General features: G+C 35.3%; 1 protein-coding gene across 1 annotated transcript; it reads right to left on the reverse strand.

Annotated features, from left to right (window-relative positions):
- Nucleotides 1-63: 63 nt before the first annotated feature.
- LOC112157816 (adhesion G protein-coupled receptor F5) lies at nucleotides 64-21,778 on the reverse strand. Its single transcript, XM_024290827.2, has 28 exons — nucleotides 21,717-21,778; nucleotides 14,211-14,313; nucleotides 13,925-13,976; nucleotides 13,698-13,841; nucleotides 13,433-13,606; nucleotides 12,061-12,111; nucleotides 11,439-11,585; nucleotides 11,194-11,358; nucleotides 10,862-10,891; nucleotides 10,588-10,632; nucleotides 10,426-10,464; nucleotides 10,013-10,069; nucleotides 9,507-9,662; nucleotides 9,256-9,414; nucleotides 9,056-9,082; nucleotides 8,209-8,513; nucleotides 8,052-8,110; nucleotides 7,665-7,786; nucleotides 7,347-7,559; nucleotides 6,534-6,725; nucleotides 6,312-6,452; nucleotides 6,042-6,220; nucleotides 5,038-5,202; nucleotides 3,554-4,921; nucleotides 3,419-3,460; nucleotides 2,882-2,932; nucleotides 2,722-2,782; nucleotides 64-2,272 (listed from the first exon to the last, which is right to left on the reverse strand). The coding sequence occupies exons 2-28, from the start codon at nucleotides 14,310-14,312 to the stop codon at nucleotides 2,214-2,216; spliced, it is 4,305 nt and encodes a 1,434-aa protein (XP_024146595.2). The 5' UTR covers nucleotide 14,313; nucleotides 21,717-21,778; the 3' UTR covers nucleotides 64-2,213.
- Nucleotides 21,779-21,821: the final 43 nt, after the last annotated feature.

Below are 21,821 nucleotides of genomic sequence, written 5' to 3' on the forward strand. Positions count from 1 at the left end.
TGGAAAGGATTAAAAACGAAGTGTCTAAAGGAATGCCTTACGTGACATGGTGTGTATAAAAGAAAGCCACTTCCATTTATTAAAAAATAGTAAATTTATTAGAACAATAAAAAGTTTACTTCATGTGAGACATTTTCTGATACAAAGTATGATAGAGGGTGCTCTTTGTTCAAACACAACAAAAAATACACATCAACAGAGCATTAAAGCTCCATAACAGACACGTTAATATATATATATATATATGCATGAAAAGCATGTAGGGCTTAAAAATGAAAAGCGCTAAAAGTCTAAGAAAAAAGTTAGATAGTTTATAATCGATTAAATCGACGTTTTGTCATGTTGTGTGTTAAACACCAACCTACAGATGATGATTATTGAGAGTTCATTCACTTTAATTTAAGTTTGACTGAAGCTTAACAATATAAGTGCAAAAAAAAACAACAAAAAAACAAACATAAATTGAATTCGTTATCATTTTATAAATGAATAAGCATAAAAAGTCTGTGACTGCAAAATGTCAGTTTGTCAAAACAGGTTGTTTCAAGAGGGACTCCACACGGAACAAACAAAACAAAAAAATAAAGCGATTGGAGACCTAAATGTTTAAAATCAAGTTTTTTTTTCTTAATTAGTTGTAGGTTTTGTAACGGATAATGGATAATCCGTACGGATCACTAGCTACGGTTCGGGACACACGTGTACCGCGAACCCCCAACCCCTTCAAGTTTAATTTTAACTCTTTTATTTAGGATTTAATTCGGACATAGTGGGGTGGGACAAGAGAAAATGCGTATTTTAGGTGGTTCTCCAGATATATTTAGTCTTTTCAAAACTATTCCCAAGCATTCTTTTCTCTCAGTTTTTATAGGTTTGGTCTTAAGACATATAAATATAATCAGAAATGACATATTTTAGTTTAAAGATTTTTGTTCTTGTAAATAAGCCTCAATGAGTAAATATTTTGATGTAATACATGTGTTTGAATATATGTTTCATCAAACTTTTGAAAAGAGAAATTTTATTATTTTTTTTTCTTTTTACTGATCCGAAAAATGATCCGAATCGTGACCCTAAATCCATGACAGAATCTGATGTGATCCATTACACCCCTAATGAGTAGTATAGTACGCATCTTAAGGTCAAATTCGTTTCTTGGTGTGATCACAAGGAGGGAAATTCCCCTTCATCCTCTTCCTCATTATACGGATCATTTCAGTTTGGTTGTGGTTTAAAATCAAAAGTGCAAGGGTATGTCTACGGGTTATCAGGTTCCAACAGTTTTCAATTTCCACATTCTGATGCCACCCACATAGTTGCACAGTATGTTCCATTACAACACCAGTCGAACATACGACACACAAAAACGTTTAAGTTGTGGATACACTACATGCTTCACGTAAAAAGATAAAATGTGACATTTGATTTGTCTCATTTTATATAGAAATTCACAAAAAAATGATAAAAACTCCTCCTACTTAAGACTTTTCATGAATAAATTAGATATGAAGGAATAACTTCTACTGTTAAGTGACGCTGCTCAACATAAGAGAGAATCAGAATTAACTTCATCAAACCACAATCTCCTGCTTTGATCACCAGCTTCTAGGAAGGAGGGAGAGACATTTTTGCCCTCATGTTAATAAAATGCATCTTTTCATGATTCGCCAAAGCAGTATCGGTCTAGCGTGACTTGACGCAGTGAAAAAGAAAGCTCACAGCTGCTGTGCTACTTAGACGACAAAATTCCTTTGTTAAGGTGCTCTGTAGTTCAACTAGACTGTCAATCAACGAAGCAACTTCCTTCTATTCAGATAAAAGTTCACGAGAATCAAAAGGATTTCTGAAAACAATGACGCGTAACAGGCCACTGCACTGGTACAAGTTATATTTTCTCTTTATAAGCCCAGTTTTATATGATTCAGTACTAGAATTTGTCTTTTTTGAAGTAATGTGTGCAAAAGAGTTCATGACTGGATTTCTAGTACACACACACACACACACACACACAGAATCCTTCCATGTTTTACATTTTAACATGCTGTAAAAGTGCATTTTAACTATTTATAAAAAATGTAGTACTTCAAACTAAATATGTACTTATCAGCATTGTCTGGATGTTTTACTTTATTTTGAAAAAGACTACGATAAAATGCAGTAGAAAGACTGTAAGTGTCCTATTGGGTCTGTGATATAAATCCAAGAGTTCGCCCTCATGTGTTGCTGGATGAATGACCATTACTGGATCCACTGGTGGAAACATAGACACCACCTGCAAGAAAAAATTCAGTCAGAAAACCAAACAAAGAAGACAGATCAAGCACAGAGGACTGAAATGAATTGCTAATTTAGCAAAGAGTGAACAAATAATTGTTAGCCCGCTAACATTTTAGTAGCATGTTGACTAGCATTTTATTTTCTCTTTTGAAAGTCTGCAGAAAGGTAAAATCATTTTTCTATTTTTTTTAAGAAATAGAAATGCCAACAAAAATCTAAGATTGTTGTGCAATACAAGACTACATATATTTTTAGACTTTCATCTTTCTTTTTTTTACTTTATAGTACACTTTACTATATCTTCTAAGGTATTCATTTTCAGATTTCCGTCTGTGCTCACACTTTAATCCCCAGAGCCCATAAAAAATGTCAAGCACATCATGTAGTCCATAAAATGTCATTTTTAATATACAAATATATATAAATATATTATGAATTACTTACCCCCTCTTCCTCTGTTTCTCAGAAATCCAAAAATACTGGAAGAGGTTCCTCCACTGGTGCTCTGAGATGAAAATAATGAAGACAGGTGAGTTGGTTTCACTTACAAAACAAATATCAACAAATGGACAAAAAAAGAAAAGATCAGTTATAGAGTTCTTACCTTTGTTCCACTGAATATGCTTTGTGAGGTTGCTCTCAAGTCTTGCAACACCTGATGAATACATTTTAATATTAATACAATGCTTTATGACAAAATTTATCAAAGAAAAGGCTATATTGTATGGCATTTTACACAATCTATGTTTCAAAGATACATGTGTATGAATTATTAGATAAATGTATTTGTATCCAGGAACAGTGTTCCTTTGATATATCACCGTTGGCACACTTTTATTATTATTATTTTTTTTTTAATAACACACTGTGTTCTGTACCGTGATTATCTGAAGACCTTGTCTTTCTTACACTCATAAGTGTAAATGTAAATGTTTTTATGCAATAATATTGGCCTAATTTTATAACTTTGAGAGATAGTTTAAACGAGAGAGAAAATATTCGTGGCTATTTAAAAAAAATAAATATATCAAGTAAGTAGTGAGGGCATTTTTACTGCCTTAAATCCTCAGTTATCCTACTTCACTTAAAGCAGAACATTCTGAACATAACCAAAGATTATTGCAAATACAAGGATACATACCTTTTTGTCTAGGAGTACTCCAAACACCAAGATGAAGAAACCCTTCGGAGAAACACAACGCAGAAAATGATGAGAACCAACCATTTAAACTGTAAATTATATGGCAAAAACATCAAAGTTTTTTTGAATCAATACCTGCAAAGAGTTGAAGAAGGCAAAAGAAATGTGGACTCCTACGTTTCTTGGGTCGACCATGGTTCCGATTCCCAAACCCCAAGTTAATCCAAAGATTGGGGTGAGAACAGCTAAACTCTTGGCAATCACAATTAGCACATGCTTCTCCCCCTCCTGGGTGCTGTTTGACCCCACTCTTCTCCTCAATATTTTGTAAAGAACTACAATTAGGATTATGAGGTTGATGACCACGATTGACAGTGCAGGGATTACAAATGCCAGCAGAGCTTTGGATTCAAACCAGTTCAGCCAGCAGACTTCTTTCTGGATGTATTTCTTTGGTCCAGCAGTCACAGCAATGGTTATGGATGCGATGATGAGAGGTGCGCCGTATCCCAGAGCGAATCCGATACCTAACAGTCCTATGTCAGAGATACCTCCAAAGACGCTCATTGTGCGGTAGACCAACAGCAGAGCTGAAGACAACATCCAGAAGAACATGGCGAGGTAGAAAAAATGGATGAAGTAGGTAGCTGCAGTGCATGCTGGTGCATTTTGTCTTCCAGGGTCTGAGATGTTGGCCGCAATAATGAACCAAATGTTTGCAATCAGTAGAGACAAGGCGATGTTTACGATGGAGACGTGCCGCAAAAACGACGTGCTGTTCTTTCTGATTCTGTGCCATATGATGGCTTCAATGATGAGACAGATGACTAGGGAGATCAATGATATGGTAATACCAACATAGGTTATGTAAGCCAATGCCTTGATATCTGGAGCAAACGGCGACATGAGAATGGAGAACGAGGTAAGATGGTTGCAGTTGCAGCTGACGGAGCCGTTTTCACTATACACCAAGAAACATCCTTCGTCGTCCCATCCTCCAAGACCGTTAAAGAGGCTGAAGTTCCAGTAAACACATTTTGGATTGTGCAAGGTGTCATTCAGAACGTCGAAGGTTAAGGAGATATTATTGATCTTGCCGCTGGACCGAATGAGTGTAACTTTTCCGTTAATGAGATTAGTCGATGTATTGACTTGGTCTCTTGGAGGAAGAACATTGTTCATAGAGGAAAACACAACAACTGTTAAAGATTTCTGGCCTCCATCCGACTGTGGTATGTTCACCGCCACAGACGAATTGAAGTCAAAATTAAAATTATTTGTAAATGTAGTTTTGTTCAAAATAACAAAAGGCACGTCTATGACAAAGGTGTTATCTGAAAGACTTCCAGTTAATCTCTCCAGAGAATTCAGGAATAAAGAGCTTCGGCTGTTACTGGTTGCAGCGGTGGTACCGTTGGCGTTTGTCGTGTCATTTTTGTTCAGAAAAATCCACGAGTCCTGTGAGTCATCCCTGGTTAGAGTCCCAGATGTTTCCAGAACATACTGAACATAAAAGAAAACAAAAAAATTCTTAAGAATAAATAAAAGGGGGAAAAAAAGGACGTGGGCAAAACAACATTTAATTGCATGAAACGCAAAACAAAAAAAAATCCACTTACCGTCATCGAGTCTTTGTCTACTTTTGTGTCCAAATTTGCTACATTGTCTAAGATCTTGACAATAGCGCCAATAGTTGCAGGAGATTTGTTAATTTCCGTGGAGGATGTTTTAGTTACATTGCTCAGTTTTTTCAAGAATGGTGGCACGTTAACGGGACTCAGGGCCTAAAGTAGGAGAGGGAAAATAAGATTAGAGGCATGAAGTAAAAGTAGTTAAAAAGCACTTTAAAACATAAGAAAAGACCACTATGACACAAATACCATAAAACACATCTCAAATATAGAGGTATAATATAAATATGCAATCTATAGATAATATTCAATCCTTGTACCAAAATAGGTTGCTTAAACCCACTTAAGTTTCAGTAAAACACAATTTTTTTTTGAAACATTTCATGAAATTAATAACTGACTCCTAATTAACAATGGCTAAAAGGGGTAAATATATATATAAATATATATGCGGGTATTGAACCTTTGGGTATTGATCTGATATCGGTCAATATCATCAATTCATTTTTTGTAAATGTGGTGGATGTGACATGAACCTCAAAATCTTAATTCTTTTTAATCACTGTGAATGTTTTTTTTTTTTTGTACGCTTCCATTTTTTAAATGATTTGATAAATGTAAAAATCAAAAATAAGACAGTATTTCAATTAAATGGAAAATAGTTTGTTGAAATTAAAATTTGTTGAAATAAAAAAATGTGAAGAAGTGAATGCAAAAAGAAGTATTACTTTATGTAATTGAGAAGCGGAGAAAAATGCCCTAATATGCAACACTTTATGAAACAATCATGTTAGTAATTTGTTGCAAATCAGTACAAAGTCGATATGAAAAGCTGATTTTCTCCGTGTCAGAATGATTTATGTTGATTGTGTAAATAGTCAGAGTTACGGTATATTTAGGGTGTTGCCAGTAATACTGTGTCTACGATGTGAAAGGGTTAACTTCTGCAGCAGATGTTTTAAATTGTGAAGTGGTAAAATAAAACTACATACCCCAGACAGATCAAGCAGGTTTTGGATTTCTTTCAGGACACAGTTGTCTTGAACATTTTCATAATTACCATTTGCCATACATTCAGCTGTTATTTCTCCCGTTTTGTCAGGGTCGCAAGCTGCAATTCCGATGTAACCAAGTGTTCCGTCACCAAATGTTTCACTCCTGCACAAAATCTCTGAAGAGATTAAAGTAAGTTTGTAAGAAGGTTTGCAAGGTCAGGTGCTTTACAAAAATGAAAGATCCATATGGATGTCATCAGTACTTACGGTTTGCAAACCTCAGTGTGGCGACTTGGCTAAGTTTGAGATTTGGGGCGTATGATTCAGGTACCCACTGACAAACAACTTTTTGAGAATTCCCATCTACACAGCTAGACACTGGATACGTGTAAGTGACTGTTTGACCCTCTGATGACAAGAAAATATAACATTTTTAGTAATGTTGTGATGTCTTCTATTTATTAGACATTTTATGTCATTTTTTTTTACCTTTAGTAGGATCTTGTTCAAACCTGACTTTGTAGGGGGATTGAACAGAACATGTCAATGTTACTTCCTTTGTCCCACAAAGCACAACATCTTTCAATGGAGTCACTTTAATGTCCGGTTTTGGCATAACTTTAATAGTTCCTCTTCGTCTCAAAACCTTGTTTCCCGCTCGCAGCAAACACACACAAGGGACTGAAAGGAAGGACACTCGGCATTAAAATCTGCCATTACTCCAGGAGAATTTGAAGCCTTTTCTTAATAACAGATTTCCTAGTTAATTATTAGTTTTCCCTTTTATTGGAAAGGGAATTATTTGTCGTCTTGTTGCCAAAATATGCTAATTTTATTAAATAGATACTCACAAAAGCCAAGTCATATTTTAATGAGGTGTAGAGTCTGTTTCTTACAACTGATCACTTTGGTTAATTTACCTTGAATAGTGTTGTTTTGTTCCAATAATAAACTGTTATCACCATTTTGACAAATATATCAGCCAAATGTAGTAAATATATTTAAATACAGATATTTCCTTGTTTTTGTGTACGGTTTTACACATACTAAAGAAAAGTCTGAGTTGAGCAGTTTTTTTTAAATTGGTGAAATGATAGTATGATTATAAGAAAATATTATCTTAGTTTTTAAAGATCTGCAGTTTTCAGTAAAATGCTTTAAGAAATATAAAAATGTTTACACCTATATACAATATATGTTGGGAAATTTCAAAAACAATGACTTAACATGGGTTCACATGACACTGACCAACATTTCTGCAGCACAACAATACTATATATTCATTTTAGGGATTATTCCTACCGTCTCCAGTCTGAGCAAACGATATGCCCGTTAATATGGAGGAATTGGCCTTTAGGGATCCTTGAACTGTATCAGCACTAAGAGCGGCACCATCAATTGTCCACGCCACAGAATCAATTGGACCAAAATTAAAACCTGCCTCTGGACTTCCACATGTGATATCCACGGAGGTTCCTGAAATTACTGTAGCCGAGCTAAACTTTAAATCTGTACCTGTTCAGACAAAGATAGAACATATATTTAAATCTAATGTTCACAAATAATTGGGGAATTTTTCAATTATTTTAATAATGTGAAAATTTATACGGAGTCACTTACCTTCAAAAATGACAGGATAACTCTTTAAAACTCCATTAACAACTCCATCATTAATTTTTTGAATCTGACTACTGTCAATGGACGTAGCACTGATAGTGTAAGAAGCAACAGTACTTCCAGATCTGCAATAGGAAATACACTTTGGGAAAAAAATCTATGCAATCTAATAAAAATACATTTCTAGTATAAAACTCTTTTGATTCATACTTAAAGTTTTAAAACATTTTCACATTGTAGACATAAGTCCTCTAGTCTAGACAAATTTATTCTAAACTTTAAAATGTTTTTAGATGCATATGATATACTGGCAATAGAAATGTAATTTTTGTTACTGCTCCTAAATAAATCTAAACAGGAAAGAAATAGAAATAGAGACTTCCAACTTACGAAAAAACTATTCCATCTACGTTACAGCTAGGGACAATCGCCTTACAAGCAGGTGAAATCTGTAATAAAAAAATATTAACAACTTTGATTTAATAACAAAGCTCATTAAGTATGGCTAAAACAAAACTGTGGGGAAATAGTATGAATTCACACTTACAATACCAAAAATATTTAGGTATACTGAGTTGGTTGCATCATTGTATTCTTGTTTGTATTCCAAATCCATGGAAAACTTTAAGACTGTCTTTGTAACTGTGGTGGTTGGTGTTGTCGTAGCTGGAGTGGTTGGTGGCTTCGTAGTTGTAGTGGTTGGTGTTATGCCAGGTGGAATGATTATTGTCGTATTCACTGGAGTGGTTGTTGTTGTCGTATTCACTGGAGTGGTTGGCGTCATCTTCGCTGGAGTGGTTGGTGTTGTCTCAACCGGGGTGGGTGGTTTTGTTGTAATTATGATGGGTGGTTCTGGCGTAGTCCATGGAAGTATAAAAGTATGGGATTAGTAAAAGCAAAACCTAAACACTAACACCAATAAATGTGTTCATTTATTTGTTACAAGCAGCAAGAAAGTTTTTAAAACATATTTCTAAGATTGTATTTATTCTTTCGTTTACCACAAGACTTAAACATTAGACCTAGCTTTGTTTTACAACAATTTAATCTTTTGGAAGGATTAAGATGACCCATTCTAGGATTTTAACATAAAAAAATTGTTTTTATTTTTCTAATTTTTATCTATATCTGTATTTTTACCGATATGACTATAAAGATAGCCTAGTGGTAATGTCCCTTAAAATCTGATCTTTTATGTACTGTGGAATGTCCTGGTCATGAAGCTGTTTATGTTAAAACATGCTATATTTATATATTTTTACATATGTTTCAAAATGACCTTACAAAAAATAAAGTAAAAATAATCACTTCTTTAAGTGTAGATATTGCTTCAAACAAACCAAAAAAATCTTGTAAAAAAGTATATCTTAGAGTACAAAAAGGTTTTTCCATACCAGGCGTTGCGGGGCATGAAGAGATATCTGTGGAGCAATCAAATTAACTGTTAAGTGTTGAGTCACAATCAAGAACCACTTATAATAAAGACCTGATATGAATGTTAATATATAATTCTGGTTCATATCCTGTAATTCCTTTAGTTAGCTTAAACGTAACACCAGCTTCTCCTGTGTGACCAGATAATAGTGATGCTTACTTGTATTGAGCTCACAGAAGGTCACATTCGGTCCATTGATGCAGCAGGTCTTTGTGCTTGTGTTATTACATCCAACAAAGGTTTTACACCTGTCACATGACCAGAAATACTGATCCTGACATTCACACGTCAGCTCTGCGGTTGTGTTTGCGACACATACTGGAAAATATATTTCAAATTCATCAAAATAAGGTACATTTTTAGACTCAATGAACAAATAAATACGAAGGACATTCTATTGAAGGCCTTACCTGTGGTCAAGTCAACTTCTAAAACCTTCACATTTGAGAAATACCATGGCAAATACCCTTTCACGATCCCTAAAACTTGTCCAATTTCAGTATCGGTGTAAGGAACATTGATGATTGGGATGCGTAGATCAAAGACCAGATCAGTGAAACTTGGAGCTGTGACAGCAAGAAAGAAAAAGATCAGAAGGCAATGCCAACACTTACTGTGGCACCAACTGCTCTGACTCACTACAGTGGTTTCTATCTGAAGCAATGTTTTCACAACTGCACTTCAAAATGATCCAAATGTCAAAAACTGAGCTTTTTAGACACTGGTACAGCTGTAAGCAAGAGTATTGATTATTCGAGGCGTGGTGTTGTAGCATAAAGCGGACTCACTTGACACAAAATAGGATCTTAAAATCAGTATTACAGATCCATTTTAAGTATATTTGGGGCATTCTGCCATCTCTTTCAACATGGTGAACTTCAGAGTTTAGTATTTAAGGATAATACAAACACAGTACCTGGAGCTGGTGGTAGGGGTGTTGTTGTTGTTGTGACAGTGGTAGGAGATGTTTTCACTGTAAACAAAATGTTTATGCTTATTAACAAGTAACAAAGCAAAAAGGGTAAAATTTATATCAAGATGAGGATAAGACATCAGCACAACAGTTAAATACGTTGAACAGATGAACAGTAATAGCTGTTTGTCTAGTATTGTTGAAGCTGTTATAAGTAAAACTCCATTAATAATGTCCAATAACTTTTAAGAATTTTCTGCAGATCTTCTTTGATACAGATCTCCTGCATTAACATGGGGGTGTTTTTTGTTGGAGCTGCTTATTTTTCTTTTTTTTTTTTAAATCCTAGTAATCATTATATTTTTAATTTTTGTCCTTAAGTGATTTAGAAAGAAATTTAAGCTTAAGTACAGTACCAGTAGATGGTGAAGGCGTTGTTGCCAACTCTGTAGAAGCTGTCAGAAGAAACAAAAAAGAAAATATTAGTTCCTAAAACAAAATATGCATTGGAGAAATGGTATAAATGTTGACAAAGATGAAAACACAGATGTATTATAGGTATATTCAAGATACAGTACCATTAGTTGGATGTATTGTTGAGGGCAGCTCTGCAGTTGTCATTGCTGATTTTTTATAAAATAAAGAAAAAAAGTTCAAATTTTGTTTGGAAAATTAAAAGTGGAAGTGACAAGTAGACGGATAACAATGAGCTTTGAGATACGACATTGATTAACTATCAAAGATACACAGTACAGTAAGCAGGTTGTTGTTGATCATAATTCTAATCAACAGTGTCATTTTTTTAAATCAACAATAATACAAAGATTGTTGCAGAAAAATAATTTCTCCTACCTGAAGTTGGTGTTGGGCATGAAGGGACACCTGTGTAGCAATATTATTAAACAATGAGAAAAAGGAGCCAAAGTGAAGCCAGAAAGTAGTTTTTCAATTATCTTAAAGATCCAATGTAATTTATTTAAAAAAAAATAAAAAAAATAAACTTAAGGTAGATAAATAGTTTAAAATTCTGCTTCTCCAAGAGTTTTAACACAGGTAAAAAAATAAAAAAACATTAAAAACAAATATAATAGCAATAAAAAATGTCTCCAAAATATTACAAAATAAAACATTGCATTGGGATAGTTGTTTATTCAGCATTAACTAAAAACTAATGTGTTGCTTACTTGAGATTGGTTGACAGAATTGGTCTGCAGGTACTCCATTGATACAGCTGCAGGTCTCTCCAGTGGTGTTACTGCACGCACCATAGAGTTCACACTTGTCACATGACCAAGCGAATTGATCCCCACATTGACACTGTCTACCACCGCTTGGGCTTGGAAAGCATCCTGTAAAGTTTTTTACCAAACATCAAAAACGTTATGTTTTTTTCTCACCTTGAATTTGCTTATCCAGTCGCAGTTCTTACCTGTTGTGATGTTAAAGTATAATATTTGAAATTTTGATGAGATCGGCTGTTGAGCAGCTTTCAGTCTCCTGTTGATTTCATCGATGATGTTGGAGGACATGAGAGCAGAAAAGCGCAAGTCTATGTCCACATCGATGTATACTGGTTCTTTTGGAGAGAAGTCACACAAGAGAACATTTTAAGCAACAGAGTAGTTAATATTTACCTTCAGATTTTTTTCCTAAAATTTTTGTGATATTGATTTCCTTTAATATTTTGTGGCTCACTCAATGTTATGGGGAAAAAAGTGAAACAACCTGAAAATTTAAACCTCTGAAAACTGTTTGAGAAAAGAATAATCTGAAAATCTTTCAAAAACTCTAAATATAGTAATAGTCCAATCCACATAAAAGTTCTTCATTCCGGATTGTGCTATATTTATGTAGATTAGGCAAATCTCTCCAATTTTTGAGTTTAGAAGGAATGTTTAGTATTAATAAAATGGTTTATTTTGAGCATTCATGCTTTAATGTTAAGATTACAAATTGTAAGTTAGTCTCAGATTTGTGTACACCTATATATATATATATAACTTGTAAGTTATAAGTTATAATGACTTATAACTTGTGCTTTTTAAGTGTACCTCCAAGTGTTGTTGGCGAGGCAGGTGTTGTTGGAGAGGCAGGAGTCATCACTGCAAAGACAAAATTGATATTTTAATTATTTTTTGCATAAAAAATAAGCCTAATAAGTACTTGATTACTAAGGATGGGAATAGTATGACTGGATTTTGGTTATAGCTTACAGCTGAATGTTGATTAACCAAACTAGTCACTGATCAAATGTAACAAATATAGTCCGTCATTTTAATAAACAGTAAAAAAAAAAAAAACTTCAAATCTAGTAAAAATAAAAAGATGACATAAATAATATCAAAATAAAGTGTTTAAGTATATTCAGATTTTAGCTAAGCTTTATTAAATGTCAAACTAACATGCACTATTTGAAAATATGAAAACATTTTTAAAAAAGTAAAGCCCCATGAGTTGTCGCACACATTTGTTTTCTGCATTTGACACATCTCCTGCGGGAGCAGGTGAGCTGCCGTCACAGTTTTTCCTGGGTTTTAATCTGTCTCAGGACCAAACAGCTCAATGCAAAAGTGGTTTTGGGGATATTTATCATTTGCCAAGACTTGTTCATTCATTTGTTTGCTCTCATAACCCGTTTTATCCCTTTTGAGGTCATAGGGCAGCTAGACCCCACCCCGGTTAAAACACAGAAAGGTCCCAGCAGAGATTTGAACCAGGACCTTCTTCCTTTGAGGTGAAAGCACTAACCACTGCGCCACTGTTCAATAAGAAGTCCATCCATCCATCTTCTTGACCGCTGCTTCCCTTTCGGGGTCGCGGGGGTGCCGGAGCCTATCCCGGCTACTGAAGGGCGAAGGCGGGGTACACCCTGGACAGGTCGCCAGTCTGTCGCAGGGCCGCAATCACTCACACATCCACTCTCACATCCACACCTAGGGGCAATTCAGAGTTGCCAATCAACCTATGAGGCATGTTTTTGGATGGTGGGAGGAAGCCGGAGTCCCCGGTGAAAACCCACGCATTCACGGGGAGAACATGCAAACTCCACACAGAAAGGTCCCAGCCGGGATTCGAACCGGGGCCTTCTCGCTGTGAGGCGAGAGCGCTAACCACTTGCGCCACCGTGCAGCCCTTCAATAAGAAGTGTTTATTCATATCGCCACACTTATATAGCACTTTACTACCTTCTTAGAAGGTACACAGTCCCATACACACACCCATATACACACATGACTCTGCTGCCTTACACTTGCACCAACCTATAACCACCACGAGCAATGACTAGCCCCAGGACACTTTGACACATGGGTAGGCAGGTTGGGAAACAAATCTCCAATCTTCTGATCAGAGGTCAACCGCTTTTCCTCTGCATCACGACCACTACCTTATATGCTTCTTTGTTATATTGTAGATTAAGATTACCTGAAGGAGTGGTGTTGAGCTGGCAGAACTGATTATCTGTGGGAAGGTTTTTAATGCATCCGCACACGTCACCAACAATGGGATCACAGGCTCCATAACTGATGCATTGGTTGTAAGACCAGGCATAGTTGTCTTTACATGTGCACTGATATTCAGTCAGATTAGAAGAACACTCTATATGAGGAAAGAAACACAACAATAAAGCTTCAGCTGGTCTTTGATCAAATTTGAACTTAAACTATGTATGTGTAACGTAGACGGATACCTGTTGTTACGTTGATGCTGGTAACTTCTCCTGTGTTGTTGATCACAGCAGGAAAGCTGATGTTGCTGAGAAGCAGTCTAAGAGGTTCCAGGTCAGACAGGCTTATGGATATTTCAATCTTATAGTCGACGTTGGTTATGTTGGCTGTAGTGATAGCAGAATACGACAGACTTCACATTTTGTCGTTAAAGCTTAACAGTAAAAGACTCATTGTTCCGGTGACCTACTTGCTCGTTTTTCTCTTCCATGTGCACTGAAGGGATTCTTAGTCATCAGTTGCTTAAAACGAACAAACAACAACACTACATTAGGTCGGTGAAGGTTCTTACTCATCCTGATGGTGTCGTTTTGAGGTTGAGTCATGGCAACTGGATTTAGAAATGTCTTTCTTTGAAACACTTCTCTACCCGTGCAAGACTTAGCCACTCTAAGCCCAGTCGCTATGACTCCAGAACACTACAGTAGCTGGTTGATGTCATCTACGGGTGAAGTACTCCAGATTCAGATTCTCACCTCAAACAAGGACTTCACAGGCTGGGTGTATTCCTGGTGTTCCAAAAAGCAGCAGAAAACAACAAGAATCACAACAGCATATGCTGCTTTTGGCGGTTCCATCCTACAAGACAGGATAGAAATCAAATGAGACATTCAGAGACATTCAGCAGATTTGGTTTATTTTTTACAGCACTATAGAGACCAATCATGTGATTAAATGCAATGGCTTTCTGCTTAGGGGAAGTGTCCAAAACATGAACTGGGAAGGTAGTTAGTCCCAGGGTTTGTATGAGCTTCATGAATCAGTAAGTTCCTGCACTTCCTGACTAATTTAGAGTTGTATTTATTCTTTTTTTCTGTTTTAACTTTACATGCACAGCACCACTTTCCTTTGGTTTATTATTTCTATTCAGGTCTGGACCTGAAATCACCTCCAAACTGGTCTCACCAGAGCTTAGGTGAATTTCCACCCTGCTCTAACCTGATCTAGACTGCGTGTAGAAACAGATTTTGGCCTAGTTTTCACTACAAATCTTTGTACAGTACAGTTTTGAAAAAGTCCCACCGGTAAAATCAGTTAAATTAGAAGAATTGCTAAATCACTTTAAATGTATTCTTTGAATTTTTGTAACATTGTGGACATATTCTTTTTATTTTTGAAGGCGTCCTTTTTGGGGGAATGATGGAGAAAAAACAAAATATAGGATACATGGACAGAAATCTGCATTAACTTACAAAGATCATTCAAATCAAATTCTTTAAAATAAAAAAGTCATGACCTTAAAACATACATTCAATAAGATAAAGGTGGAGACAAAAATCTCTAACAATGGACTAGCATGCACCTAAAAAATACTAAGGAGTCAGTGATTGAAACAAAACAGAAATGGTCAAGGGTGATGTACAACACAAAGTAAAGAAGTTAGAAAAAAATGTAGATACAGTAAGAATTAGAGAAATGTGCTTCAAGCAGTTCACTGCTCTTATCCCTCATCCTCATTCCACTCCTTGATTTATGATAAATGTAGTTGGCTGTGGCAATAATGTAACATCTGATAAACTAAACACTGATTTACGGATATGGTTACAGATTTTACTTCGTTTCTAGATTGATCTCCAACACCTGATCTGCTTCACCTGTTTGCCTACGTGCCTGCTTGTCCAACACGTGGCGTTTTAAGGCTTTGTTCACTCAAATCTTCACTTGCACTTACAAATTTGGGAATATATAAAAGAATCCTAAAAAAATTTAGCACCACAAAAAAAAGTTTACTTTCGCAGCAGGTCTGCAACCTGTGGTTCTAGATCCATGAGGCCCTTTCATTCCTATATTTTAGCTCTTTGATTTTTTTGATAGTTACATTTTCCCATTTACTTTTATACTGAGGATTTATCTTTCGTCCAAAATGCTAATGTCAGATAACAAAGCAAAACAATGGTAAACCTATCGTCAACCAATCAGGAACTTTTGGCAAGTGACGTTTTCAGTGACAGCTGATAGAATACACATCCAATATGTGGATCAATCTGATGGTCCTCCTCCTGAACTTTTCTAATCTCGCTGTATCCCTTTTGGGGCTGCTGGGTCACCGGATCCTGTCCATCCTGACTTCTGTTGGGCGAAGGCGGGGTAAATCTTGGATAGTGTCTCAGGGTTCTTGGCAGTTCCATTGTCTTACACTGTCACCACAGATACAAACTGGACCAAACAGCTCTTTTACAGTTAAAGGTTGCAGATCTCTGAGCCAGACTAATATAACCAGTTGGGTCTCTGATGTGTTTTTAATCCATATTTTCTTCCCTTTGTTCTTTAATCCAAATTATATTTCTTCAGGCTCTCCTTTATTGTGACTAACTAACGATAGTTTTAGTAAAAAAGCTCACTGGTTTCTGGTTTGAGTCAAAACTTGGTCTTCCTGTTTAGAATGTACTCTTTGGGGATTTTTTCCATGCACTCCAGTTTCCTCCCACATTCCATAGACATGCTTCAAAGGTTAAATGATGACTCTAAATTGCCCTTTCGGAATGAATGTGTTTCTGTATGTTTGATTATATCAAGGTCCTGCATTTGTTTTAGATGCTATTTAAAATAAACCTCTTGATTTGTCCTTATTTTCTGTTTTGCATGTTCACTTTTGGCAACTTCTTAACTTTTAATGCAGGCTTTTAAGTCAGGCTCTTAAAGCAATGGTAAAGCTTAAAGCTTTTTAATTTTTATGGTTTTCTATTCAATGAATCCCTTGAATATAGTAAGAGTCTTGTTTTGAAAACAAGCCACTGGTTTCACACTTTAGCCAAATGTGTAGGAAGAATATCAGTTGTCACTCTAGCAGGTCAGTGCACATATACTACTCTGCTTTGAACAAATATATATATATATATTTGTGTGTGTGTGTGTGTGTGTCTATATATCTATATATGTATATATATCTATATATATAATATTGAGTGTAAGAGCAAGGCAAAAACAAACCAAAGCAATCTGTACATTTTTTCCACCAACCCATCTCTGAATTCATTTCTAAGTACTGCATATTTAAGCATATTCAACTCATGAGGCTCCTTACGTTACAGTTTGACATTAGATGTTCCTGGGCAACTATGAAAGTCTTAACACCCCGAGCAGGTCTGACACGTCCTTTTAAACCATATCATGCAGGCGCCTGTTAAAACATATTGTTTGTTTTCACAGAGTGTGAACACGTATGCCTCAGTGGTACCATGTCTTTGTGTGAATGTGACGCAAAAACACAAACAATTATAGCTGGAGTGACTCTTTACTCTTTATTTGACAGCTTTGCTGTTGAACATTACTTTTTCAAATATATTTTAAGGTAAAAACTCATTTAACCTACCTGCAAATAATTAAAACTGACAGAAGACACTACATTGTTTTAAGTATAATATATATATATACATATATATATATATATATATATATATATATATATATAACCACAATAACTGTGAATCAGCTGATCCTGACACTGACAAAAGTGTCCTTTTATCTGACTTTCCTCCAAACTCAAAGTGTTACATAACATTGGACATTTTTCCGCAATGAAATCTACGCCCTTCACTATTGTCTTCTGTGTACTGTATTCTTACTACTGCAACTGATTCACAATCCCCTATTGTAATAGTAAAATATGTCCAACACAAGCGGCCTTCAGCTCTTATCTGTTTGGACAGGTCAAAAAAAAAAAGAAAAGAAAAAGAAGAATCAGCTACTTTACGTTGGTCTCATAAGCACTTCACTAGTGTCCACTACAACAAGGCTGCCTTCCTTAAAATCTGCTGGACTCATGTTAATTGCGTAAATAGTTGAAGAGTTACGGTGGTCGAAAGAATGTAAAAATTGGAGCTAAAGGTGCAGTGTAAAAGGATTAAAGGTCAATTATAAATATGTCTTTCTGTTTTGTGTGATATTTAGCTTACATTTTTGCTTCTTTTTTGATCGTTTTTTTTTTTTTTTTTTTTGCAGCAAATGAAAGGCAAAAGTTAAAAAGCAATAAAACATTTAAAATCTTCAGGTCATTTAGGGGATTAAGTGTGTCAAACTTATTTTATGATAAAAGGAGGAGACAGATCATATTTTTACTCATATTTTGTGTTCTTAAAGGCCTGGTCCCACAGGATTTGACTGCCATATCACTGGTAAAAAAGTAAAAGAATCTGCCACACGTGTTTTAACTGGCCAACGTTATACAAGTTCATGGGACAGCAGTGACACAGACCCCGGAATACATTCCACTGCCAGTGCGGTGCTTAATCGCGTATAAGCGCGTCTCACGCTCAGCTGCTAAACAGATGCTGTAAGCAGTGGTATAAACGCAGACTGGCCAGGGAAATGCAAAATCTCGACGTCCAAGCGCAAGATTTGAAACTGCTGTTTCGCGGCTATTGCACGGCGGTACCACTGGTACCACATGCAGTCACCAGCAGTCTCAATTCTTGTGCAGTTCTAAAATTCTGTCCGCGTGTAATGGCAGAAAAAGTTTGTACCGCGTGTATGCGCGTCTATTCCACTGCCACTTCTCGGCCGTTGCACTGCCAGTACACTGCTAACAGCGTCAGAAATTTCTTCTGTGCTCCAGTCATGATATGCCCGTGAAAGCCAGTGGGACCGGTCCTTTACTGCTAGTTTCATCTAGAGCAGGGGTCTGCAAACTGCAGCTCTGGAGTCACATGTGGCTCTTTTATCTCTGCATGGTGGCTCTCTGACTATCTGAGTCAGCAGCTCCCTGCTAAGGGCTCCCCAACCAAAAATACCTAAAGAAAACAAATGAACAAAGTCCGCAAACTAAGACTACCAAGGTCCAACCCCAAACTAAAATAACAAAACCCAGCAGTGTAAGACTGTTGAGGACAAAGAGGGAAAAAGAACAACAAAAAAAATTAAAGAAAAGTAAAATAGCCATTTTTTAAAGTAAGGATTACTTAAATGGAATTTATTTGATTTAGATTAGTTAAATGTATAAATTGACGTCTGAGGTGCACATAGATGATACACTATGTAGATTTTTACATCCCTGTTGACCTGAAGACGTCTTGTTTGCTCAACTCTACCACCAGAATTAACAGATTTTATATGCAAAACAACCTTTGGTTAAAAATTCTAGTTAAAAACACATTGTCTTATGCTTCACAATATTGGCTAATAGCTGCCCAGAGCTACATTAAGACGTTCCTGTTTGGGACGGAACATCTTTTATTTTGAAAAGAAGTTATTTGAGCTTCTGTCAAATGTAAAAAAATAAATAAATAAAAAATCACATTTTGAAAGATGCTAAGTTCTTCATATATTTTTGCTTTTGTTTGTGACAAAAAATTGGACATAATTCATATACATTATTTTAAAAAAAGAAGGTCATGAATGTAAATCCAAATTTCTCTAAGACTAAAGTAAGACTCTGTGGCTCCTTTTAGGTTTTGATCAGTAGAAAACGAGTCCAACTGGCTCTTTTACTGTTAAAGGTTGCTGACCCCTGATCTAGAGCAAAATAGGGAAACAAAATTGGACTTAGATTTGTTTCTGTGATATGCCGTCACAGTGATCTATTGTAAAGGTAAACTTAGGCTAAAGAATTTCTTTTGACAAAAAGAAAGTCATCCGCAGTCCTAAAGGAAGATATTTGAATAAAATAATCTCCCTGAGAGACTGACTGATTACATTCCTTACAGCTGACCGGACCAGTTTTCCCTTACAGTAATGACGCACTTTAGTCTGGCTCTATATCAACAACTTGCATTTTGCACTTTCAGGCATTTGCCCTGAAGCATAGCTCTTGTTATTGTGCTGTTCGTTGGGTTACCATATTTTATGTTAGGTCAAGAATAATGCTAAGAATTTCTACTTTCACATTCTTCCTAGCTGGTTTTCAAAAATAGAAAAAAAAATGCTTTCTAAATTTTACTATCCTCCTTTTTGGTTAACTTAAGTAAAGACTAATTTATAACATAAACACATCTGTGTTGTTTGTCTACGCCATTAATTTTTTAATCAAAAATTAAGGTTGTGTATATTTCCCTCTCATATATTCCAATATATGGTCCACCAGTTGATGCATAAAAGGTTCAGCTGACTTTGTCAGTCCAATTTGTTTTTACCTAATTTGACCAAATAAAGATATACATTATTAATTTGCATTTATAACTGTTGCATTTTACCGAAGAAGCTTTTTTTTTCTTTCTGCGACTTTATATTTTTTAACCAACAAAAATAGAAAGTCTTTGACACAACAGGTTTAAAAATAAAAAATCTAATAATTGCAGTTTTTTAGACTATTTTGTTCTCTGTGGTTAAAAAAAGTTTGTCATATTAGTTTATTCAGGTATTGTTTGCTGTCCTAAGAAAATAAAAAAGATTCAATTTGTTTAGTGCAAACAACACACATCCCTCACCTTCAGCCAATTATAATTTACCCGACTTGGTAGAAGTAAAGCTTGTGATCAGATGTCTTTTTGGTTCCAATGCAAACGACACGCACAAGGGTCTTAACTGGGACTTGAACTGGGACTTTCTTAAAGTTTACTGTGCGATAAATGAAAGGAAATCGTTTTTTAAAAATGTTTTAACAAGTGTAAGCAAAATCAATCTCTGTTTTGCTGCTTGAAAGCAAAAGTCTACTTCAAACTTTGTCATTTTCTTAAGGTAATTAATTCTCCAAAATAAACGGTATCACTGCTTTCTAATGTATTTAAAAATATAAAAGCTTAATGTTTGTCTAGGCGGAAAAAGTTTTTCTACTGTTGAACTGACATAAAAAAAAACTTTTGTTAGGTGGTGTTAATTGCTTCAGGTGTGGCAAAAATCTATCCAGTTTTAGAATGGTGGCGGAGATCTATTTTAAAACTGTAAAATTCTCTATGTAGAGAACAACAATCAATTGAACAAAGTTGAAAGAATAAAGACACATAATACATGAAAATCAACCACAAGGTAAAATACCATAAATTAAAAATAAATCAAAAATGCAGAAATTCATAAAGTGAAAGCTCATAGTAAAATACATTATTTTAATCTTTGAAAGGCATAGTGTTCCTCTAAGTGATATGATAACACAGTGGTCCCTCGTTTTTATTGTAGGTATTAAGTTCTGAAAATAACCTGCAATAGACAAAATCTGTTGAGCACTATTTTGTTTTTTTTTTTATACTAAATATAGATGTTTTTAGGCTTTAAAATCCTTCACTACACACAAGCTATTTTCTCTGACAAACATGAAACATTTTTACATGTGTTAAAACTTACAAAATTCAAACCTTTACAGACAAATAACACCAATATCATGGTTGTAGATTTGGCAAAACAGTTAGATGATGAAAGGTAAACCTTGTAAAAGTAAGGGAACACTTTATTTCATGCAAATAAGCAGCACGGTTGAAGCTAGATGAGACTTTTGACCTCAACGTGGCAAGTGGTTATTAAAAGGTCCTAAATCTGAATTTTAAGAAAAACCATAGTGCAGAGTCTGATAAGGAAGAAAAGAACTTTAAAACTTATCTATTTATTACAAATTTTTTTTTAAACTTTTTTATACTTTTCACATAGGGGTTGGAATATTAATTTTAAAACATTTTTTCCTTATTTCACACTATTTTTGGTGTTGTGCGTAAAAACGTGAATCTATTGTAAAGGTTTATTGCTATCTTGTTTAGACAAACAAACATGCATTTTCACCTCTAATACTCTGATTGACTGTTACTATCAGGGAGTATTTGAAAACAACATGTAACCCTCAGTTTGACCCTTTATAACCAATACATAGTTATTTGTTTTTTTGTAAGACAAATACACAATACTCCCTTTCATTTGAAGCTTGTTTTTCTTTAAGCAATTCAACCCTTTCAAAAAGCGCATCTGCTGCAAACATTAAAGAATACTGATCAAAATAAAGTTGAAAGCTGGAAGGTTTGAGACATCAAACCTTCTTGTAGATTTGCAGTAACAAACAAACAAAAAGGCATTTTTGTAAAAAGTGTCATACATAAATTGTAAATACAAATTTTAAAATAATTTACCTTTTGATGTCCTCCGTAAGACCTGTCAGGACAAGCAAAACATTTCACTGCGCTGCTTTTACTCAGACACGCGCTTATGTTCATTTCCAAAAGCTTCTTGTCTAC

This window comes from Oryzias melastigma, linkage group LG24, assembly GCF_002922805.2.
Source record: "Oryzias melastigma strain HK-1 linkage group LG24, ASM292280v2, whole genome shotgun sequence".
NCBI classification, from domain to species: domain Eukaryota; kingdom Metazoa; phylum Chordata; class Actinopteri; order Beloniformes; family Adrianichthyidae; genus Oryzias; species Oryzias melastigma.